At 36.8% G+C, this 23,458-nt stretch overlaps 1 protein-coding gene across 2 annotated transcripts in view; it reads right to left on the reverse strand.

The window, feature by feature from the left end:
- FNDC3A (fibronectin type III domain containing 3A) overlaps positions 1-23,458 on the reverse strand; it is a gene marked incomplete at both ends in the record, with an annotated part of 137,665 nt that overhangs the window by 97,284 nt on the left and 16,923 nt on the right. For both annotated transcript variants that reach the window (XM_080719885.1, XM_080719884.1), the window contains one exon: positions 10,705-10,780. In XM_080719885.1, coding sequence (XP_080576011.1) covers positions 10,705-10,780 — 76 coding nt within the window. The remainder of the gene's footprint in view (positions 1-10,704; positions 10,781-23,458) is intronic.

A 23,458-nucleotide genomic window follows, 5' to 3' on the forward strand; every position in this document is an offset into this window, starting at 1 on the left:
AGGGACTTTCTACCTCTGGGCTACACTCCCACACCTATTTTGTTTTTTATTTAAGACAGAGTCTCACTAATTTGCAGAGGGCCTCGTAAGTTGCCGAGGCTTGCCTCGAACCTGTGATGCTCCTGTCTCAGCTTCCCAACTACTGAGATCCCAGGCATGCTACTCTTAACCATCCTGGAAGCTGTTTATTATAAAGTAAAAGTTCTTCAGTGTACTGAGCTACCATTTATTTTTTTACCTTTTAACTTTCACCCACTGGTTCTAGAATACAGTTTAACTTATTCCTAGATTTCTGAGTTTAACATTATATCACTAGCTCATTCACATATTGTTATTTATTTGAAGTTCTACTATAGTAAATTTGGGAAGAAAATTTGTATACACATATAACATTTCATGCTTCTAGTTACAGTAACTGCAGCAATAAGTTGTGACCATGATATATAATAGAACTTTTTTTTTTTTTTTTTTGGTGGTGCTGGGGATGGTACCTAGAGCCTTTCTACCTTTGGGCTACACTCCCAGACCTATTATCTATTTTATTTGGAAACAGGGTCTCACTAAGTTGTTCAGAGCCTCACTAAGTAGCTGAGGCTGGTTTCGAACCTGCATGATCCTCCTGTCTCAGCCACCACACCTGGCTATAATAGATCGCTTAACTACTGATAATTTCAGAGAGACAGAGAGAGAGAGAGAGAGAGAGAGAGAGAGAGAGAGAGAGAGAGAGAGACAGCAGACAGACAGCAGACTGTGTGTGTGTGTGTGTGTGTGTGTGTGTGTGTGTGTGTTTCTGGGGATTGAACTGCAGCATTGTAGAATTGTAGCATTCCACCTCCAAGCTATACTTCCAGCCCCATTTTTTATTCTTTATTTTGAAACAGGGTCTCACTAAGTTGCAGAGTGCCTCACTAAATAGCTGAGGTTGCCCACGAACCTAGATTCTCCTGTCTCAGACTCCCAAGTACTGGGATTACAAGTGTGTGCCACCACATCCGGCTCTCAGAGGAATTTTTTAATATCAAAGCTCTGATCTAACAAGAGTTACAGGGCTAAAGTATATCAGAGAATACAGGCTATCTGAGCAGATCACTAAGAATCCTACTTATGGACAATTCTCCATTCCTTTCCCCCTCCCCTATAAAGATGTTCTGAGAGAAATGGGCCTTGATAAGATTTTATAGGCATAGGAATTCAGACTAAACAGGGAAAGAACTCACTCTAAGGTAACAGACTGAGATTAAAGGGATACAGGAGTTATATTTAGCAAAATACTGCACTATAGATCTCAAAAGGCATCTGGTTTAGTTGAGAGGACTTGCTAAAAAAAGCTCTGTAAACATTGGTAAGTATGAAAGGGTTGACTAACTGTGGGGAGAGAGATAGGCTGTGTGGGTATACCCATCATAACCCCAGAACATATAGAAAAGAAGTGGTACTTAGTATTAGGGACAAATCTTCCCTTTAAAGACTGCAGTACTGGAGGGAGAGTCAAAATCAGGTACTTGAAGAGATAAGGTGAGTCTATTTTTGGCATACAGTAGTTGACAAGGCAAATAAGTAATAGATTTTCAACCTATTTTAGCAGTTAATTTTAACATATCAACAGAATGCCTGCTAAGCAAATGGCCTTAAGTTAGCAGAGAATCAGAGATGAAAAGAGGCCATTTCTGTTGTTAAGGAAACAAAATGGGAAATAGTTATTTCTTGAATACATTAGTTAAATAAGGTTTTATGTACCAAGAAGAAGAAAAAAAGAGCCTAATTGTTCCTGCCCCTTTAAGATTCAGAAGTTTAGTAAAGTCTCTCTCCCAAGTGTTTATCAGTAATGAGTATTAGTAAATTAACCAGTTGGGGTTCGGTTTATAGGTCTATTATGAGCAATAATCATTTAGTAACTTGATTTTTTTTATGGAATGTGCCTGTTCATGGGTATATTTACTAAATCTAAGACTCTCATTCATACTACTCATTCTCCTAATTAACTGAAGAGGGCTCACTTTAACAGATTATTTTGGAATCAAAGAGTCTTTAGTTAGAGTGAGTGCTGGAATTCACCTAATCCAACTTCTCTTGTTTATCACCCAACCAGTGCATAAACACATATAAGAAGACTCTGATATAACAAAGATGAGCTCCATTTATACAAAGATGAGCTCCATTTATACAGTCATAACTGTTCTTCCCTGAGTCAAAATGTGCTTTCTTATAATTCTCACCTGTTGGTCTAACTCTGACCTCAAGGAATACAAAGAACAATGTGTTCCAAGTATTGTTTTCTTTTCTAGGTTAACATCCTTCACATATTTCTATTCTCTTTCATAAGAACGATTTCATGCTTCTGTGTTCCTTGTTACCTTACCTGGGTCAATCCCAGTTTGTCAATACTTCTTTTAAACATGTTAATAAGACATCATCTAACCCACATACACCACCATCTGTTTTGAACTTACATTTCTATTTCTGAGGTCAATGATTTAATTTGTTTTCTCTTTTGCAAATGAGATTCAACAGATGACTCATATTTAACTGTAGTTCTGCTAAAATAAGCAAGTTCCATTTATAAAGTTAAGTCCCCTGGCACTGTTGTGGGCTCTGTCATTTGTTTTTGTGCATAAGTTTAAAAGCTTCTTTGTGTGTTTGAGGAGTCGTTGCCTATGTGTGAAGTGAAGAGCATCATCCAACAGATGCTGATAACCTAGCAGGCAATGGGGGGGGGCAGCTATATAATTCCTGTTGCAGAAGTAGTATCTGTGCTAGAATCAAGTAATACTGAGTTCTTAGTGGAGAAGGGGCAGGAGTATGATCATGGCACTGATGGTGATTTCCTATCTAGACCACTTCTCTGTAGATGACTTTTTTTTTTTTTTTTTTAAATCCCACTTGGGCTCTATTATCTATTCCAAGACAACCCCAGCATGTGGACAGTCTGAACCTGCTGGGGCTATGTCAGGCTACCCCTCCACACAGATGGCTTCTCACTCCTGCTTGAGCTGATTCTCTGTGATGAACCATCTTACTGTGTTAATGGCTTTCTCCTCCTGCCCAGGTTATTACACCACATACAATACTACCCCTTTCATGATACCTTCCTCAGCCCACTTGGATATTTGCTTTCTGTACCAAGCTGCCTTCCTGTATCAATTCTTTCCTCATTCTGCTTGGACTGACTCCCTATAGTTGTCTGTTCCCCTATGTGTTCCTCAACCAATTTGGATTCTGAATCCTACTGTGAGGAACTGTAGATTGCCTCCCCACACTCCTACCAGCGCACTGCTGATAATCTTCTATTCCAACTAATAGCTTTAGGACTGAACTGTTAGGCAGGAAACGGAATCTCAATAAACTCCATTTGTGTTTAATAGAGAAAAGTCAGTTTCAATTAACCTTTATAGTAAGTGCACTTAATTTTTTAAATCAAAATATAAAACTTTATATTTACTCCTATAGAGCCAGGCATGGTGGCGCACGCTTGTAATCCCTGCGCTTGGGAGGCTGAGACAGGAGGATCGCACAGGTTTAAAGCCAGCCTCAGCTACTTAGTGAGGTTCTCAGCAACTTAGTGAGACCCTGTTTCCAAATAAAATATAAAACAGGTCTGGGGGTATAGCCCAGAGGTAGAAAGCCTCTGGGTTCCACCCCCAGTACCACCAAAAAAAAAAAAAAAAAAAAAAAAAAAAAGCCGGGCGTGGTGGCGCACGCTTGTAATCCCCGCGCTTGGGAGGCTGAGACAGGAGGATCGCATGGGTTCGAAGTCAGCCTCAGCTACTTAGTGAGGCTCTCAGCAACTTTGTGGGACCCTGTTTCCAAATAAAATATACAAAAGGTCTGGGAGTATAGCCCAGAAGTAGAAAGCCTCTGGGTCCCACCCCCAGTACCACCAAAAAAAAAAAAAAAAAAAAAAAAGCCGGGCGTGGTGGCGCACGCTTGTAATCCCCGCGCTTGGGAGGCAGAGACAGGAGGATCGCGCAGGTTCGAAGCCAGCCGCGCCTGCTGGCTTAGGAGACCCTGTTTCCAAATAAAAATGTAAAAATAGGTCTGGGAGTGTAGCCCGGAGGTAGAAGGGCCTCCAGGAACCCCAGTACCACAAAAAAAAAAAAAATTACTCCTATAATATTTCATTTTATTCGTTTTGACTTATTTCAATATATTGTGCTTTTTTGAGTTTGACATTTACTTAATGTTATAAATTATCCTTTTTGACACTTAAAAGTTTTAAAAACATGCACTTCATTTTTGTCAAAGCTATTGATTAGAAATGCTCAGAAAGAGAACTCTAGAAAACACAGTCCTAGACAACAAAACATGAGATAAAACTGTTTTCTGCAATGGTCTGGTGAACACATTTTATCTTCCCATAAAGATATATAATGTCTGTCAAGTGAGTTGTGGAGCTAAAAAAATATGTGCTTATTCCTTTCTTGTCTTTTACTGAATGAATGGATGAAGACTTTAAAGTTCTCATTTTTACTGAAATATAACTGTGCCACTGGTGTTGCAGAAAAATTATAATGCAGGTATTATTAATTCATATCAGCATAATTAAAGTTTATAATTGACATAAGTCTTGGGTTCTGTGGTTCCACAGATACAAATAATATGTCCAAAATGTACATTCTAATAATAATCTCTATGACCTAATTATGTTCTAAAACCTTCACGCACACATTCACCCTCTTTACTCTATTTACATAAACAGGTATAAGACAAGATATAAAATTAATTATAGCAACATGTAGAAAAGTTTGAACTCAAATCTAAGCAGCCTACATTTATGACTATTGTCCTATCAGGTTAATAAAATTAAATAATCATCAATAATTTTGTTTGTCATTCTAAAATATATAATTCAGCCGGGCGTGGTGGCGCACGCTTGTAATCCCCGCACTTGAGAGGCAGAGACAGAAGGATCGTGCAGGTTCAAAGCCAGCCGTGCTGGCTTAAGAGACCCTGTTTCCAAATAAAAAGTATAAAAAATAGGTCTGGGATAGCCGGGTGTGGTGGTGCACGCTTGTAATCCCCATGCTTGGGAGGCTGAGACAGGAGGATCGCACAGGTTCAAAGCCAGCCTCACCTACTTAGTGAGGCTCTCAGCAACTTGGTGAGACCCTGTTTCCAAATAAAATATAAAATAGGTCTGGGAGTATAGCCCGGAGGTAGAAAGCCTCTGGATTCCACCCCCAGTACCACCACCAAAAAAAAAAAAAAGGTCTGAGAGTGTAGCCTGGAGGTAGAAGGGTTTCCAGGAACCCCAGTACCACCACCACCACACACACACACACACACACACACACACACACACACACACACACACAAAACAAAAAATATATATATATTTCAAAGGCTCTAGATTATACAAAAACCACCTAGACATAGATGGTGTGTGTGTGTATATATATATATATATATATACATATATATATATACACACACACACACACACACACATACATATATATACTATATATATAGATATATTTTTGCCTTTTATAATTTTCTTTCGTGCATATAGTGGCATGGAATCATACCAGAGAAGTGCCATAAGAATGCAAAAACCACTAGATACTTAATAAATTCTTATTCCTTAACCCCATTTGTTAACTGTGACATGCCATATGAAAGAGAAAAATCTGACTCTCATTAAGGACAATTTTTAGCTAAAATTGTCTATATTGTTTGTCTATGCTTGAAACATACAAATTAAGAAACCTTAGATTTTTCTCTTCCTCATTCAACTTATACATTTACTGGGCATTTTCTATATGCTGGGTGCTATGAAAGACATGAGGGCTACAAGTATTTGTACAAATTAAAATCCTGATTTCAATTATTTTTATATGCGTACCCAGGGCTAAAAGAGAACAACAATTGAAACAAGGATTTCACTGAATAAATAACTACCTAAAGGTGAGCATCACCAGGAGGACCAACTTTATAATAGGGATCTTAAGAATTTACCACATATTCTCTATGTATGAAATATGCTTCTATGACCTTCCCAGTAGCCCAAATTTGAAAACCTTGCCTAATTTCCTATTCTGCTTACCTTTCCACAAAATAAAACTAAGAAGAGCAATCTTTAACATGTGTCAATACTAAACTTTACTCATTTAATAAATGTTTACATTCCTATATACAAATTACCAAGCAAAAATGACTCAATTGTTCACAGAATTTCTTATCATACAAAAGTCTGTGACATGTTTATCAAAGCACTTCACTACAATAACATAAGTTCAAGTTGTTAGATCAGTTTTAAAATCTTACAATAAAAAAGATTCAATATTACACTCTCATTTCAAACATTATGATGTATTTGTGCTGAAATGAATACACTGCAGCTAAAGATAGCACAATATGAGGTATGGGTCCAAATTGGGCAGTATAAATAAATCTAACAAGCAGAATGGCAGACCAGAAAATGGTCAACGAGAGACTCTACTTTTAGACATGTAAGGGTGGAATAAAAGAGCTAAGAATAGACAGACAGCAGATTCTAGAGGGAATTCAAAATATGTTGAGACAATAAAAGTAATCAAATTAACTGAAGAAAGTATATATTTTTTCATTAAAAATATGAAACGTATTTAAGAACAAATGTTTAAAAATCCTCCTTTCTGGCCCACATTATTTTCTTTTTCTTTACTTTTTTTTGGGGGAGGGGGTGATGGGAATAGAAAGAAGCTCAGCAATGCATTTAAAGGACTGTTCATTGTATTTTATTGAACATCACTACATGTTTGAGTAGAAAGACTGTGAGGCCAAGAGGCATCACATATAACAGGAATATATCACTGATCTTTCCAAACTGTAAACTAGATGTTGATGTTAACTCCCCTATATACACTCCTTCAATGGCTCTTCCACTCCCACAATAAGGTTAAAGTTCTTAGTATGCTGCTAAAGCCATTTCAAGATCTGTCTAAGCCGGGTGTGGTGGTACACGCTTGTAATCCCAGCATTTGGGAGGCTGAGACTGGAGGATCACGGTTTGTGGACTGCCTCAGCTACTTAGTGAGGCCCTCTGCAATTCAGTGAGACTCTTGTTTCAAAACAAAGAATAAAAAATAGGGCAGAGGGTATAGCTGGGAGGTCGAATGCCCCTGGGTTCCATCCCCAGACCCCCCCCCCCCGCCACAAAAAAAAGATCTGTCTACATTTCCAGATTCATCTACAGCTGCACCACTTTTTCACAGAACTTTTTTTTTTTTTTTTTTTTTCGGTACTGGGGATGGAACCCAGGGGCATTCTACCTCTGAGCTACATCCCCAGACATATTTATTATTCTTTATTTTGAAACAGGGTCTCACTGAGTTGCAAAGGGTACTCTTTTTCCATGCTCTTGTATCATCCTAAGCTATTGGTAATAGCTTTCTTTATACCTTATGTCATTGCTAATTTTCCCCTTTTCTTTCATCTACACTGTGTTCCTGAATGGCAGGAACTGTGTTCTGATTTCTTTGAATTCCCAGCAACCAGCATGGCAGACATTAGTAGACAGTAAATTCACAGAAAAAAATGACTAGCAATTTATTTCTCCAGAAAGTATGCTACAGTAAAAGCACGATATTAAGCACAGTCCATAATAGCTATAACTCACAAATTCAGATCCTTCAATAAAAAAGTGATTTTTAGATATCTAAAGTTCTCTATTAACCCAAGTTTTGTTTCTATAAATTCTTGACAGGTAACTATTTCAAAGGCGTGATTTGTAATTCAAAGTCTCATTAATTTATACTGATTTATCTCAGTTCTTTAGGTTTTACTCTAGAGATTTTCTAATATGAAAATAGTGGCTATCAGAGTAGCTTTTCTAACATTCACAGGGTCATACGGGTATCATTCTTCTTAGCTTTACTGGGATGTGATTTTCTTTTCTTGAGATTCTTTTTCCTTTGGTACCAGACCAATTTTATACTTTATTTGGAAACAGGGTTCTCACTAAGTTGCTGAGAGCCTCACTCAGTAGTTGAGGCTGGCTTCGAATCTGTGCAATCCTCCTGTCTCAGCCTCCTAAGTGCAGGGATTACAACCGTGTGCCACCACGCCCGGCAGCAATTTTTAAAAAAATATTTTGTGAGTGAGTGAGTGTGAGTGTGAATGTGTTACTGAAGATTGAAACCAGGGCATTCTACCTCTGAGATCCCCTAGTCCAATTTTATTTACTTGGAAACAGGATCTCACTAAGTTGAAGAGGGCCTGCTAAGTTGCCAAAGCTGGCTTTGAATCTACAATCCTTCTGTTTTAGCCTCCCAAATACTGTGTGCAGTACACACCCAGTTTGCCCAGTAGTTTTAAGTTTCCATTCTTAGAATCTGTCACATAGAGAAAGAAATCTCCATTTTCTGTTAAGTTAGAGAAATATGTCTTTGTGCAAAAATGTCTTCACATGGTAGTTAGTTCCTACTACTAGGAACAGTGAGTACTGTAGGCACATTATAAATTATAAATAAACAGGCTTCTTGATCCTGACTGAAGGGTTCACTGCCACATATGAAATAAATTTTATTGACTAATAAGTAGAGGTTTATACATTAGTTACATACTAGCTTTTTTTTGGTGGTACTGACTGAACCAAGGGGCATTCTACTTCTGATCTATACCCTCAGCCCCCGCCCCCTTTTGAGGTACTGAGGCATTCTATTTCTGAGCTATACACCCAACCCTTTTTATTTTTATTTATTTTTTTAAATAGGGTCTCTCACATGATCCTGAGGCTGTCCCTGAACCAGTGATCCTTCTGTCTCAGTCTTCCATGTACTGGGATTATAGGCATGAGTCATCATGTCCAGTTCCTCTAGCCCTATTTTATTTTTTAGTTTGAAATAGGGTCTTGCTAAGTTGAGGAGGCTGCACTTGAACTTGTGATCTTCCTGTCTCTGTCTCCTAAATCTGCAGTTTTGGGCACAAACTATCATATCTGACTACATACTAACTTTTGAAATATAAGCTATTTGTAATTCAAGGTCTGTTTATCCAACTGGAATTAGCAATTTTTGTATTTTAAGTCACATTAAAATAGTAATGATTACATATCTGCAAATGTATTTGAAAATATCAATGCTATATTAATTAATATATTTTCACTATATACAATAGTTATTGAAAACAATTTCAAAAATGTATACAAGTAAACCTAAGATGTGTGCTCTATTGGAAACATACATTCTATGGACACATAGTAAAAAAATGAAGTTATTTTCATTTAGGTAATGGAGTGTAAGCTATTTACCACAAAGAGAAAATGAGAGGGAAGGGAAGGATCATAAGTCTTGGTATGACTGGGACAGTCTTGGTTTATACTTGTCATAAAGTAGAAGTTATTGTTTTTTTTACTCTCAAAAGTATCCCAGTTTGGATGATGATAAAATTTATCATTACCCTTAAATTAATACAATAAGAACTAGTTAGGTTTGAAGGGGATAAAAAGAAATACAAGAGATGTATTTCAGTTGCTTAGACCTTAGACTGAGTAAATATTTCAAGTCAAATAATGTAAAACTTAATATTTTTGCATGGTACCAGAGATTAAACCAGAGGTGTTCTACCACTGATCTACATGCCTAGCACTTCCTATTTTACTTTTTTAAAATTTTGAGAGAGGGTCTTGCTAAGTTGCTCAGGCTGGTGTCAAACTTGTGATCCTCCTGCCCCAGCTTCCCAAGTGGCTGGGATTATAGCCATGTACCACCACACCCAGCCAGAGTTGGGATTAAAATTCAGGTTCTTTCTCTAATTCCAAAGCCAGTGATCAACTTCCCTTTCTTCTCTCTCAGCTTAAACAGAAGTTTATCGTCCTATAGTTTTGAAGGCTAAAAATCAAGTATTAAGCTGTTAGCAAGGTTTGCTAGTTCTGATGCATACAAGGGAGAATCTATTCTATGCCTTTCTCCTAGCTTCTGATGGTTTGCTGGCAATCTTTGGCATCCTTTGGCTTGCAGATCTCTGCCAACATCTTTACATAGCATTATTCCTGTGCATGTCTGTGTCTAAATTTTCATTTTATAAGATTTTCAGTCAGGCTGGATTAGGGGCCCACTTTCATATTACACTCATCTTCACATAGTATTATGATTCTCATCAACTGGGGCAATTTTGTCCTAAAGGCACTGGTGATGCCTGGAGACATTTCTGTTTAAGTGAGCATGAGAAGTGGTTAAAGGGCAGAGGCCAGGGATTCTGCTAAATATCCTTCATAGGATAGTCTCCCACAACAAAGAATTACTCAGCTCAAAAATTACTCAGCTCACTAAAGAAAGATTACAAAAATTCTGAAATATGTTAAGATCGGGGCTTAGCCTCAAAGCACTAAAAAGAGTTGGTAAGCTGAAGTGGTGGTGATAGGGGATGAATTTCAGATAAGAAAAATAGTACTGACAGCACAAGACAGGTTCAAGAGATTGTGAATATGATGACTTAAAAGGACCAAATGGAAGCACTACTGGAGAGGATGTGAGAATAAGACTAGAAAATTGAAATGATCTTTTGAAAGACTAAGAAACCTGAATTAGATTCACTGAAGATTTTTAAGCAGAGAAGTTACAAGAATAATAAAATATAGTAATATTAATCAAGAAACCATGGCAAAGAGATTAGTTAGGATGTTATGCAACTATGCAATAAATGATACAGTGTTCAGTTTGTGCTTTTGTGCATTATTTATCATAAATTTTTGTTTTATGTCATTTAATAAATTACCATTCTTACCTGTAATGCACTGAAACTGTCCATCTTCTCTTCTTATTGTAAATGCTTCCCCTGGGTTAACTTGTACCAGAATAACCTTAAAATGAGGGAAAGAATTAAAACAATTAGAACAAACAGTAAGATAGCAGATGTGAGCTATTTATTTCTATGACACAGGGAAGGAAAATGGAGACTGCACATTTATAATGTTGGTTTGTTAAAGAATATTATTTCGCTTTTCTGGAGCAGACTTAAGCCAGAAGTAAAAGGAAAAGAAAAAGAATACAGTGACAGAAATTAACTATAAAGTCAAGAAATTTTACTCAGAAACAAGGATGGAGTCAAATGCCAGGATATTTAGATCACCCATGGAAGTCCATCAGTAGCTAAGTACTGTGTTTTTCTAAAGTATAAACTGCTATGTTAAAGCACAAGTTGAACATACTTGAATTAGTATAACAAGTTATAGCTGAGAAATGTTTGTGAATCCCACCATTTTAAGTAGCTTTTATAATGAAGGTAAAATACATTCTAATTTTAAGACATCTGAAAAACATAAAAGCAAAAAACGAGAAAAACATAAGTCTAAACTCTTTCTATCCCAAGACAAACATTATTAACATTCTGATAAACCTCTAAATCTTGTTTTGCAAAGGACTGATTTTTCCTTCTAAATTCTAGATATATTTAATTCTGTGTTTTGAATTTATTATAATAAAAACCTCCATGCTATTTTACACAAAGCATTACCTTAAATGCTGTTAAACCATAAACTATTTAATCATTCCCTTAGTATAAGGAAACTAGGTAGTTTTCAATTTTTCCATTATTATAAACAAAGGCAAAGTGAACATTTTCCTATGGCTTTTTTCCTCTTAGGACAGATTCTGAGGAAAGGAATTCTGCTGCCTATTGCTAAAATGCCCTACAGTCTTTTTCCCACTCTGTAAGAAAATCCTTTTACTGCTGAAAATGATAGTTTTACAATCTTTGCTTCTTTGACAGGTGAAAAATAGAACATTATTAGTGTTTAAATTAGCACTTCCATCTCACCCCCTACTCTGTGCTGGGGATTGAACTCAGAACCTCAAACATGCTAAGGAAGCAGTATAAAATTGAGTTACACCCTCAGTCACATTTTCACTTATTTGATTATTATTTTTATGTTTTATACTAGTTCTTTTATGTATTGCTTATTTTTGTTCTTGACTTCTTCTGTGATCCAAGAATTGTTTTTAAAAAATTTTAAATTTTGAGCCAAGCATGATGGTGAATGTCTGTAATCCCACAGATTTGGGAGGCTGAAGTGGGAGGATCACAAGTTTGAGGCTAGGCTGGGCAACTCAGTGACACCCTGTCTCGAAATAAAAAATAAAAAGGGCTAGTGATTCAACTCAGTGGTAGAGTGACTCTGAATTTAGTCTCCACAACAATGACAAAATTTTCAAAGCAGCTGGAGGGCTTTCACTTTGCTTTTATATCCAACATATTTTTAACAATCTCAATAAATTCATGTTTCTTTACAGATTTTTTAAACCCATTCTCTCTTTCAAGTCCTTTCCTAATTAGTTTAGAATTTGATAGTGGAGGTGAATTTCTGAAGGATGTTACCTGAGGCCAGCACAACAGTTCTTAACCTGAGTGGGCCACAGATGGAACTCTCAAAGTTTATGAATCACTCAGAATGGCTTCAGAAACTTTCAGTAAATACTGCAATTTATGAATTCACTGTTTATTAAATTATTACTGGAGTCCAAGATCTCTAAGTAGATCAATAATTATTGGGATCAGGGAAAATAATTAAGGCAATAAAGTGAGTACTGCTAAACTATCTAAATATCTTTGTTCTATACCTCTATTAGATAGGTATAAAAGTTCCTAAAAATTCCAATTTTTGACTAAGCTACATGACATTGAGGTGATCATGACAGAATGCCAAACAGAACTTTGCTCAGAGAGAGGATAAAGAAGGAAAAGTCAGAATTAGAAAATATAAGATACTGCCTTAGTATTATTAGTTGATAGGCAAATCACAAATACCATTTTAACTAACCTTAAAAACTAAAGAAAATATTACAAATACAATCTAAAAATAAACTAAAATTTCATCTTTTTAAATCTAAACACTTCAGCTCTTTCCTCATCTCATCTTTTAGGAGAATAGTCATTGAAGAGGATAAAACATTCTTCTGCCTTTCAGCTTATAATTTAGTACTTCTTTACCCATCTAATCATGAATGTTATAAATTAGTACTATCAAACACACGCCATTTCTATTCTTTGTTCCTGCCTCCACTCTTCTGCCATTAAGTCTTCTCTGGGAAACTTAAAATAATGACATTGATTTTTTAATGAGGTGAAAAAATATAGACACAATGGAGTGCTTCTCTCATTGAAAGGGTTTAGGTGAGGAGTAAACAGGTATATTTACTAAGAATATAAGCTATGAGGTAACTCAGATTTATATTTTTAATCTGTATCGCCATTGAATAGCTCTGTGTAACTTTGTGAAGTTTTTCCTAATGTGAAAAACAAGATCAATTATGTGTATTTTACATACAGAGCTGTTGAAGAATTAGATTTTATGTCACAGCATAGTGTGACACACATAATAAGCACCAATAAGTAAACTTTATTATTATATACTTGTTCAATAAGTAGTTCTTGGGCATCATGTAATCACCAGGTAGTTTGTAAAAAAAAAAAAATATATATATATATAATGTATATGGAATGCCACCTATCCACTCTCAAGTCCAATTCCTCATCATAAAAGTTAGATTCTGAGATTTTTGTGCACACAAATACCTGCCTTCCCTAATATACACTATTTGGGGGGGGGGTTCTGGGAACAGAAGCTAGGGGCATTTTACCTGACCTGTACCCCTAGACCTATTTTATTTTTATTTTCATGTGGATCATACTGGAAATGGCATACATTCACACAGTGCTTGGTCCCCCCACCCCTGCTTCCCTTTTCCCTCCCTCCCAACAATGAGGGTCCAGGTTGAACATGCTACATTCATAGTTAAATACATATCTGAATATAGCTCCTCCAGTTAATTAATCTCAGAGCCTTCTTCCTCTCCTACCCTTACTTTCTAGCTTTTCTGAGATTTCCTCTCCATTATCTGGAGTCCCTCCAGTAATCCTAATACACCCTAGCTTGAGCATATTGGAGAAAATATCTCTTTCTGTGCTTGGCTAATCTCACTTAATCTCCAGGTCTTTCCACCTTCTTGCGAATGACATGTTTTGTTCTTCTTTATTGTTGAGTAGAATTCCATTGTATTTCCCACAATTTTGCAATCCATTCATCTGTTGATGGAGAAGACCTAGGTTCATTCCAGATTTTAGCTATTACAAATTATGCATGTTACTGTAGTTCTCTGATTTCAACCCCTTTGGAAAGATACCCAGGAGAGGTAAAGCCAGATCATGTGGTGGATCCATTCTCAGTTTTCTAAGGAATCTCCACACTGATCTCCATAGTGGCTGAACTAGTTTGCACTCCCACCAAACTAAGCACCAAGAGTGTAAAAGAGTTCCTCTTTCCCCACATCCTTGCCAGCATTTGTTGTTATTTGACTTCTTTAGGCTTGCCACTCTGATTGGGGTTAGATGGAATCTCAGTGTAGTTTTGATTTGCATCTCCTTGATGTCTAATGATGTTGAACATTTTTTCATGAATCTATTGGCCATTTGTATCTCTTCTTTTATGAAGTGTCTATTCAATTCAGTGGCCCATTTCTTGATTGGGTTATTTGTTTTGCTAGTGTAGTCTTTTGAGCTCTTTGTATATTCTGGATATTAGCCCTCTATCATAGTGGTGGCTGGTAAAGCTCTCCCATTCTGTAGGCTTTCTCTTTAGGTTCTTGATGGTTTCCTTTGATGAGCAGGAAAAAAAAAATGTGTTTAAAACAGGGTCTTACTAAGTTGCTGAGGCTGGCCTTTATCCTATGATCCTCCTGTCTCAGCCTCCAAAGTACTGGGATTACAGATGTGTGCCATGATGCCCAGCTCACTATTTTCTTTTTACACTAAATAGATCTTACCAGACATATTCCTTTAACAAAACTTTATCGCACCATATCCTGTTCTAGTCTAACATGAAAGTGAACAAGATTGGCAGAATCCATGCCTCTGTGGAGTTTATATTCTAATGGGAAACACTGACAACTAAAAACCCCAGCTATGTAACATATCGTAAGTGTGGTTACAGTGGTGGCTCCCAGTGAACCACACCTCTTGCTATGACATCCTGTGTAGTCCTCAGTACTGACTCTGAGTGTGCTCAAGTGATGTGGTTTCTAAGCACTTAGATAGTGTCATTGTGACTACTAGAGTTACCTCCAGGATTTCTGAGCTATTTTGTGAAGGAGGTCCAGATACTCTGCTGAAGACCCCTGGTAGATGGAGAAAGAGCTCCTGACTACCATACTATAGATTTTTAGTTTCATTTGAATATCCAAATGACTGTAAGCCTATGAGTGCCTTGAGGTGAGACTAATGGAAAAGCTATTCAGTTGAGCCCTAACTAGAGAGCAGAATTAGGAGCAAAAAAACGGTTGTTGAGTTGAGTATGGTGGCACACACTTGCAATCCCAGTACTTAGGAGGTTCAGACAGGAGGATTGCAGGTTCTAGGACAGCCTCAATAACATAGTGAGACTCTCAACAACCTTGGGAGACCCTATTTCAAACTAAAACAAAACAGGACTGGGTATGTGGCTCAGAGGTAGAATTCCTTGGGCTCCATCCCCAGTACCTCAAAAACAAACAAACCAATAAATAAATAAATAAATAAATAGTTGTTATGGAACACTAAATTTAGAGCTGGTTTATTACACAGAGATAAAGAAACAAGGCACTGAGAAGTATGATACTTTTACAAACATAACCATCTATAGCTCTTTGTAAATTAAATAAATTTATTTTTCATGCACTTTATTAAGTTATAAAATTGTCTTGCTACCTAATTTTGTCCTTTTTATGTAGAAAAATCACTACATTAATATTTTTTCCTTTATAACTTCTGGGTTTCATGTTGTGGTACAAAAACTTTCTATTTATGATTATTTTAAAAGAAAATAAAAAATCAGTTATGCCGGGCATGATGGCGCACGCTTGTAATCCCAGTGCTTGGGAGGTGGAGATAGGATTGCGCAGGTTCAAAGTAAGCCGCACTGGCTTAAGAGACCCTGTTTCTAAAAATAAAATAGGTCTGGGAGTGTAGCCCGGAGGCAGAAGGGCTTCCAGGAACCCCAGTACCACCAAAAACAAAACCAAAAACAAAACAGTTATAATTAATTCCTGTAATTATTAAAATTCTTATTGAAGTAAAATTCACCTAACATAAAATCAACCATACTGAGTGTATAATTTGGTGGTATTTGGTATGCTGACAATGTTGTATAACCACCATGTCTTTTTTTTTTTTTTTGGTGGTAATGGGGTTCCTGGAAGCCCTTCTACCTCCGGGCTACACTCCCAGACCTATTTTTACATTTTTTTATTTGGAAACAGGGTCTCCTAAGCCAGCAGGCGCGGCTGGCTTCGAACCTGCGCGATCCTCCTGTCTCTGCCTCCCAAGTGCAGGGATTACAAGCGTGCGCCACCACGCCTGGCTCACCATGTCTTCTTAATTCCAAAACATATTCATCAACCCCAGAAAACCTTGTAACCATTAAAGAGCCAGTTTACCTTCTTCCCTTCTCTAAGCCTTAGTAACCACCAGTCAACTTTCTGTCTCAGGTTTCTATTTTGGATTTTTCTTTTTTTTTTCTTCCTTTTGTGAAGTACTGGGGATTGAACCCAGGGAATTCTACCTCTGAGCTACACCCACCCAGTCCTACTTTTTATTCTTTTATTTTGAAACAGGGTCTCACTAAGTTGCAGAAAGCCTAAGTAACTGAGGCTGGCCATGAACCTGCAATCCTCCTGTCTCAGCCTCCCAAGTACTGGGATTTCAAGTCTGCACCAACATGCCCTGCTTGGATTTTCATATAAATGGAATCATACAATATGTGATCTTTTATGATAGGCTCTTTTCATTTAGCATACAGTTTCTGAGGTTCATCTAGGCTATAGTACTCTGGCAGTATTTAATTTCTTTATATGGCTAAGTAACATTTCATTATATGAATATACAACAATTTATTCATCCAATCAAACATTGATGGACATTTGAGCTGTGTTCACCTTTTGGCTATTGCGAACAATGCTACTATAAACATGAATTTGCACATAGCAAGTATATGAGTAACTATTTTCAACTCTTCTGGGTACATACCTACAAGCAGAATTGCTAGGGCATATGGTTATAATAATCTATTTTTGAGGAACCACCAAACCTTTCTAAAATGGCAGCATCATTTTATATGCCGACCCCAAGATGTATGAGGGTTTTCTCTACATTCTTGCCAACATTTGTTATTTCACTTTTTATCTACAGACATCTAATATTAATGAAGTGGTAGTTCATGGTTTTGATTTGCATTTTCCTGACGATTAACAATATTTGCACATCTTTTCCCGGCCATTTGTACAGCTTATAGAGAAAAATGGTTTTTTTTCCCCAAGTCATTTGCCTAAGTTGATTGGACTGCCTTTTTATTTTTTTGTTGTTGTAAAAATCCTTTATATATTATGAATACTAGACCCTTAGTAGATTAGAGATTTGTAAATATTTCCTCTCATTCTGTAGGTTGTCTTTCCACTTCCTTGATAATGTTCTTTGATTCACAAAAGTTTTAAATTTTGATGAACTCCAACTTGCTGGATTTCTTCTGTATCTTGTGTTTTGGTGTCATGCCTAAGAATCCACTACCCAAATCCAATTGTGAACATTTTCCCCTATGTTTTCTTCCAGAAGTTCCATAATTTTAGCTTTTACATTTCAGTTAATTTTTATGTTAGTGTGAGGGTCCCAGAGGCTGTCCATGAACCTGCAATCCACCAGTCTGAGCCTCTCAAGTACCAACATTGCGAGCATACGCCACCACATCTGGATTTTCTTTCTTTTCTTTTTTCTTTTCTTTTCTTTCTTTTTGTAGTACTGGGGATGAAACCCAGGAGCATTCTACCTCCAAGCTTCACCCCCAGTCTGATTTTTTATTCTTTATTTTGAAACAGGGTCTCACTGAGTTGCTAAGGGCCTCACTAAGTAGCTGAGGTTGTCTGCAAACTGTGATCCTCCTGTCTCAGCCTCTAGGCACCACCACAGTTGGCTAGAGAATAATAATCTTAAAAATAAAGTTACCAATCAGAAGATTGTAATAATAACCTGAATAGTGCAAAATAAATTAAATATAAGCTTAAGAAAAAAGGGCAAAGGAAAAGGTGAATATGACTTTGCTAGGAATGATTTAACAAAATGCCACAGATTGGGGTGCTCAAACAACACCCATCTATTCTCTCACAATTCTAGAGAACAGAAGCACAAGATCAAGGGAGGGGTTGGCAGGTTTGGTTTCTTCTAAGCCTTCTCTATATGGTTATAGATGGTGGCCTTTTCACTCTAACCTTACATAGGGGTTTCCTCTGTGTCCTCATATATCTGGTATCTTTCAAGGGTTCAAATTACTCTTCTTGTACTTGGTCAGACTGCAATAGGGCCTATCCTTATGACCTCATTTATCTTAATCATCTTTTGAAGGCCCTATTTCTTAATACAATCACATTCTAAGTACTAGGAATAGGGACTTCAATATGGGAATTTTGGAGCCATACAAGTAAGCCCTTACTCATCCCTATTTAGAAAAACATTACTTTATCCACACCTCATGTTTCTTTGTTATTTTGCAAATAAAGAGAAATGCTTAATAAAAGGTATAGTAGTTAACTAAAACAAAATGAAATAGGCTAGTCACCAGAATTCATCCCTCCTTCTTTTCCCTCCTAGGGATTGAACCCAGGGGCATTCTACCTCTGAGCTGTACCCCACAGCCCTTCTTGTTATCTTTTGTTTTAAAACAGGGTTGCTAGGTTGTTGAGAGTCTCATTAGACTAAAGAGGCTATCCTCAAACCTGTGATCCTCCTATCTCTGCCTCCCAAGAACAGGGATTACAGGCATGCATCACCATGTCCAGTTGAGATAGCTAAAGATTTAATATAATTATTCTACAAGTCAACATTTTTTCTCTAACAATGACAAATGTGTGGTTTTTATTCTCTAACAGTCTACATTTAAAAATATTTATCATGATCTTATACTCCCTAACACATAAATGCATGAAGATTTAGATAAAAATCCTAAGATCTAATCAAAGTGCTAAATCATAAACATGTAGAAAAACCATTTCTAAATCATTAGTACTTTACTTACTGTTGCTCGCATCTTCTCTAATTTTCTCATTCAACTGCTGCTACTACAGCTAACACTGGCCACTAAGATTCAACAGTTTCTGCTCCATATTTGTTTCAGTTCACTTGAGGTAATCTTCATTGAAGGTGGACTTCAGATTGCCCTTAGTCTAATAAAACAACCTTTACAAATTCTATTATGATAGCATATTAATCATTTTAAAGCTGTCCCATAAAAATGCACAGACGGGGGATGTTTAAAAGGTACAACTAATTATCAGTATACCCATCAATAACCACCTCAAACCTCACTATTGAATTAGCCAATGTACAGTAAGCTTCCTATTGTACATGAATGCATCTGGTCACCATAGCAACTAAATCAACAAAGAGCTGCAGCAGCATCTGCTTCTGGATCATCCAATGTCAGTTAAGAAGTTAGAATTCAAGCCGGGTGTGGTGGCGCACACTTGTAATCCCAGCATTCGGGAGGCTGAGACCAGGAGGATCACGGTTCGTGGACAGCCTCAGCTACTTAGTGAGGCCCTCTGCAACTCAATGAGACCCTGTTTCAAAATAAAGAATAAAAAATTGGGCAGGGGGTGTAGCTTGGAGGTCAAATACCTCTGGGTTCCAGCCCCAGACCCACAAAAAAAGAAGTTAGAATTCAAGAGCATGCTGTTTCCAGATATATTTTGTCTTAAAGTTATATTCCTAGTTGCTTTATTTTTGCTCTCTGATCTTGGAGTATGTCAATATATGTAGCTTATATTTACTACAGGTAGATATGTAAGTAAGTAGACAATGTCAGTGTGTAGACTATTTATTTTTTTATTTTTATTTTTTTGGTGGTACTGGGTTCCTGGAAGCCCTTCTACCTCCGGGCTACACTCCCAGACCTATTTTTTTACATTTTTATTTGGAAACAGGGTCTCCTAAGCCAGCGTGCACTGCTGGCTTCGAACCTGCGCGATCCTCCTGTCTCTGCCTCCCAAGCGCGGGTATTACAAGCGTGCACCGCCACGCCCGGCTTGTGTGTAGACTATTTAAAACCATTTTCTAGAAAAAATCATCTATTAACACTTTAATTCTGAAACTGACTCAACTATAACCCATATATAAAAGAAAAAATTGTTAATAGCCTTATAATTTATTTCTAGATCATTAATATTTAAATCACATCGACATGTATCTAAAACATGAGTTTTAATATTTGAAACAATCTCAAAAACTTTATAGGATAAAATCTGTCCTGTAGAATTCAGTGGTTTTTTTTTTATACACACAGAATTGTACACCCATCACTACAGTCCATTTTAGAATATTTTCATTAAGTAAAAAAAAAAAAACTTTTGTAGACTTTCATTTCTGGGTTCTTTTTAGAAATGAAAAGGCTTATCCAGGTTGTAGCACTGTACTTCATTGCCAGTTTACAGTTGAATAATATTCCACTGTACAAATGCATTTTGTTTCTTGAGAGACATTTGGAATGCTTCTACTTTTTGTCTATTATGAATGCTCCTGTACACTTTTTTTTTTCATTTCTTTGAGTATATACTTAGAAGTGGAATTGCTGGGTCATATGGTTTAATCGAGGAATTGCCAGGCTGCTTTCCAAAGTGGATTTATTGGCTTACAGTCCCACCAGCAGTTTTGTAGAAAAGTCATAATTTTTCCACATCTTTGTCAGCAATTATCTGATGCTTTATTCTAGCCATCCTAGAGCGTGTGAAGCAGTCCCAGTGTTTTTCATTTGCATTTCCTGGATAAGTAATAATGGTGAAAATATTTTCATATGCTTACTGGGAATGTACATAACTTTTTTTTTTTTTTTTTTTGGTACTGAGGGTGGAACCCAGGGGCTTTTCTACCTCTGGGCTATACTCCCAGACCTATTTGGAAACAGGGTCTCACTAAGTTGCTGAGAGCCTCACTGAGTAGCTGAGGCTGGCTTCGAACCTCTGTGGCCACCACACCCGGCTACACAACTTTTTTGAAGAAATCCTTTGCCTACCTTTTAATTGGGTTGTCTTATTGTTGGGTTTGTAAGAGTTCTTTATTTATTCTGAACACAAGGACCTTATCAGATACATGGCTTGCAAATGTTTTCTCAAATTTTGTGGGATATTGTTTGTTTCTTGATACTTGATAGTGTTGCTGTATTTTTCTTTTCTTTTTTTTGGGGGGGGGTGTCTGGGGATGGAACCCAGGAGTATTTGACCTCCAAGCCACACGCCCTGCCCTATTTTTTCTTCTTTATTTTGAAACAGGGTCTCACTAAGTTGCAGCGGGCCTCACTAAGTAGCTGAGGCTGTCCGTGAACCGCCATCCTCTGGTTTCAGCTTCCCAAATGCTGGGATTACAAGCGTGCGCCAGCACGCCCGGCTTTTTTCTTTCTTTTTTTTATTTTTATTTATTTATTTATTTTTTTTAAATTAAATGATTGACATATTTATTGAACAGTTATGATATACCAAGCATTGTTCTAAGTTCATTATGTGTGGCATTTTTTTAAATTTATTTTTTATTGGTGCAATGTATTCATACATCATAGTGGTATAAAGAAAATACTTTTGTAGACATACATGCACATCTCGCCCAGTTAGCCCCTACCACGATCCCCACCCCATTCCCTCCCCATCCCTCCTTCCCACGCTTGGCTTACTGGTTGACATCTAGTATTATAGCAATTTATACAATATTAACATTGATAATCTCACATAACAGTTTCATTTGTCTGGTACCAAACTTTTGATGACTTAAAGATAACATTTCAATATTTCTTTTTGCTTTCTTTCTTACCAGAGAATATTTTTTTCTTTTTTTTTTTTAGGTGAAACTATCATACATTTATTTATTTATTTTTCAGAAAAAATCTATCCTGATATGGAATATGGACTCTAGATACCCAAAACAGTCTCAAAGAAGAACAAAGCTAGAAGATGTATATTTTCTGATTTCAAACCATATAAAGCTACAATAATTGAAACAGTGTAGTACTGTTCTAAAGGCAGATATATAAACCATTGGAGCTAAATAAAAGCCTAGAGATAAATTCTTCCATACATTGTCAAGTTATTTTTGACAAGGTTTCCATGAACTTTTGGTGGAGGAAATACTAGTCTTTTAACAAAATATTGTTGAAAAATAATAATAAATGAAAAAGAATAAAATTGGACCCTTACTTAACACATATACAAATATTAACTCAAAATAGATAAAATATAAATCTTAATACTATAAGTTTTTAGAAGAAAATCTGGGTCATAAAACCTCACAACATTGGAATTGGAAGTGATTTCTTGGATATGATTTCAATGGCACAGGCAACAAAAGAGTAAATAAACTCCCTAAAAAATAAAAAAAAATATTGTATATCCAAAGACAATGTAAACAGAGTTAAAAGTTACTGATCCTCTTCCAAGAGTTCCTCCTATGACCCATTTCTCCCTAACTCTCACATATTAGGGAAAGCATCTGATTTCTTATTTTTTGTGCCTGACTAATCTCACTTAGCATAATGTCCTCCAGTTCCATCCATTTCCCTGAAAATGATGTAATTGAGTTTTTTTTGATGGCTGAGTAAAATTCCATTGTGTACATATCCCATAGTTTTGTAATCCATTCATCTGTTGATGGACATCTTGGCTGGTTCCATAGTTTGGCTATGGTGAATTGTGCAGCTATGAACATAGATACACATGCATTAGTTTGGTAGTTTGGTTTCTTTTCTTTTGGGTAGATACCCAACAGTGGTATTGGTGGATCAAATGGAAGATTTGTTCCCATTCTTCTGAGGATTCTCCATACTGTTTTCCAAAGTGGTTGCACTAATTTGCAATCCCACCAACAATGTCTTAGAGTTCCCACTTCTCCACATCCTCGCCAGCATCTGTTGTTGTGTTTTGAATGATGGCCATTCTAGTTGGAGTTAGGTGAAATCTCAGGGTAGTTTTGATTTGCATCTCTCTGATTGCCAGTGATGTTGAGCATTTTTTCATGCATTTATTGGCCATTTGAATTTCTTCTTTTGTGAAGTGTCTATTTAGTTCATTTGCCCATTTTGTTATTGGATGCTTTGTTTTCTTAGTGTTGAGTTTCTTGAGTTCTCTGTATATTCTAGATATTAGTCCTCTATCAGTGGTGTAGGTGGCAAAAATCTTCTCCCATTCTGTTGGCTCTCGATTGAGGTTCTTGATAGTTTCCTTTGCTGAACAGAAGCTCTTCAGTTTCATGCAATCCCATGTATTGATTCTCCTTTTAATTTGTTGTGCCTTTGGGGTCTTGTTGAGGAAATGTTTATCTGTGCCTATGTGTTGTAGTGTTGGACCTATGCCCTCTTCAAGGAGCTTCAAGGTCTCTGGTTTAATTTCCAAGTCTTTGATCCATCGTGAGTTGACTTTTGTACAGGGTGAAAAAGTGGGATTAACATCCAATTTTCTGCATATGGTTAACCAGTTTTGCCAACACC

This window comes from Muscardinus avellanarius, assembly GCF_963383645.1.
Source record: "Muscardinus avellanarius genome assembly, chromosome: 2".
NCBI lineage: Eukaryota > Metazoa > Chordata > Mammalia > Rodentia > Gliridae > Muscardinus > Muscardinus avellanarius.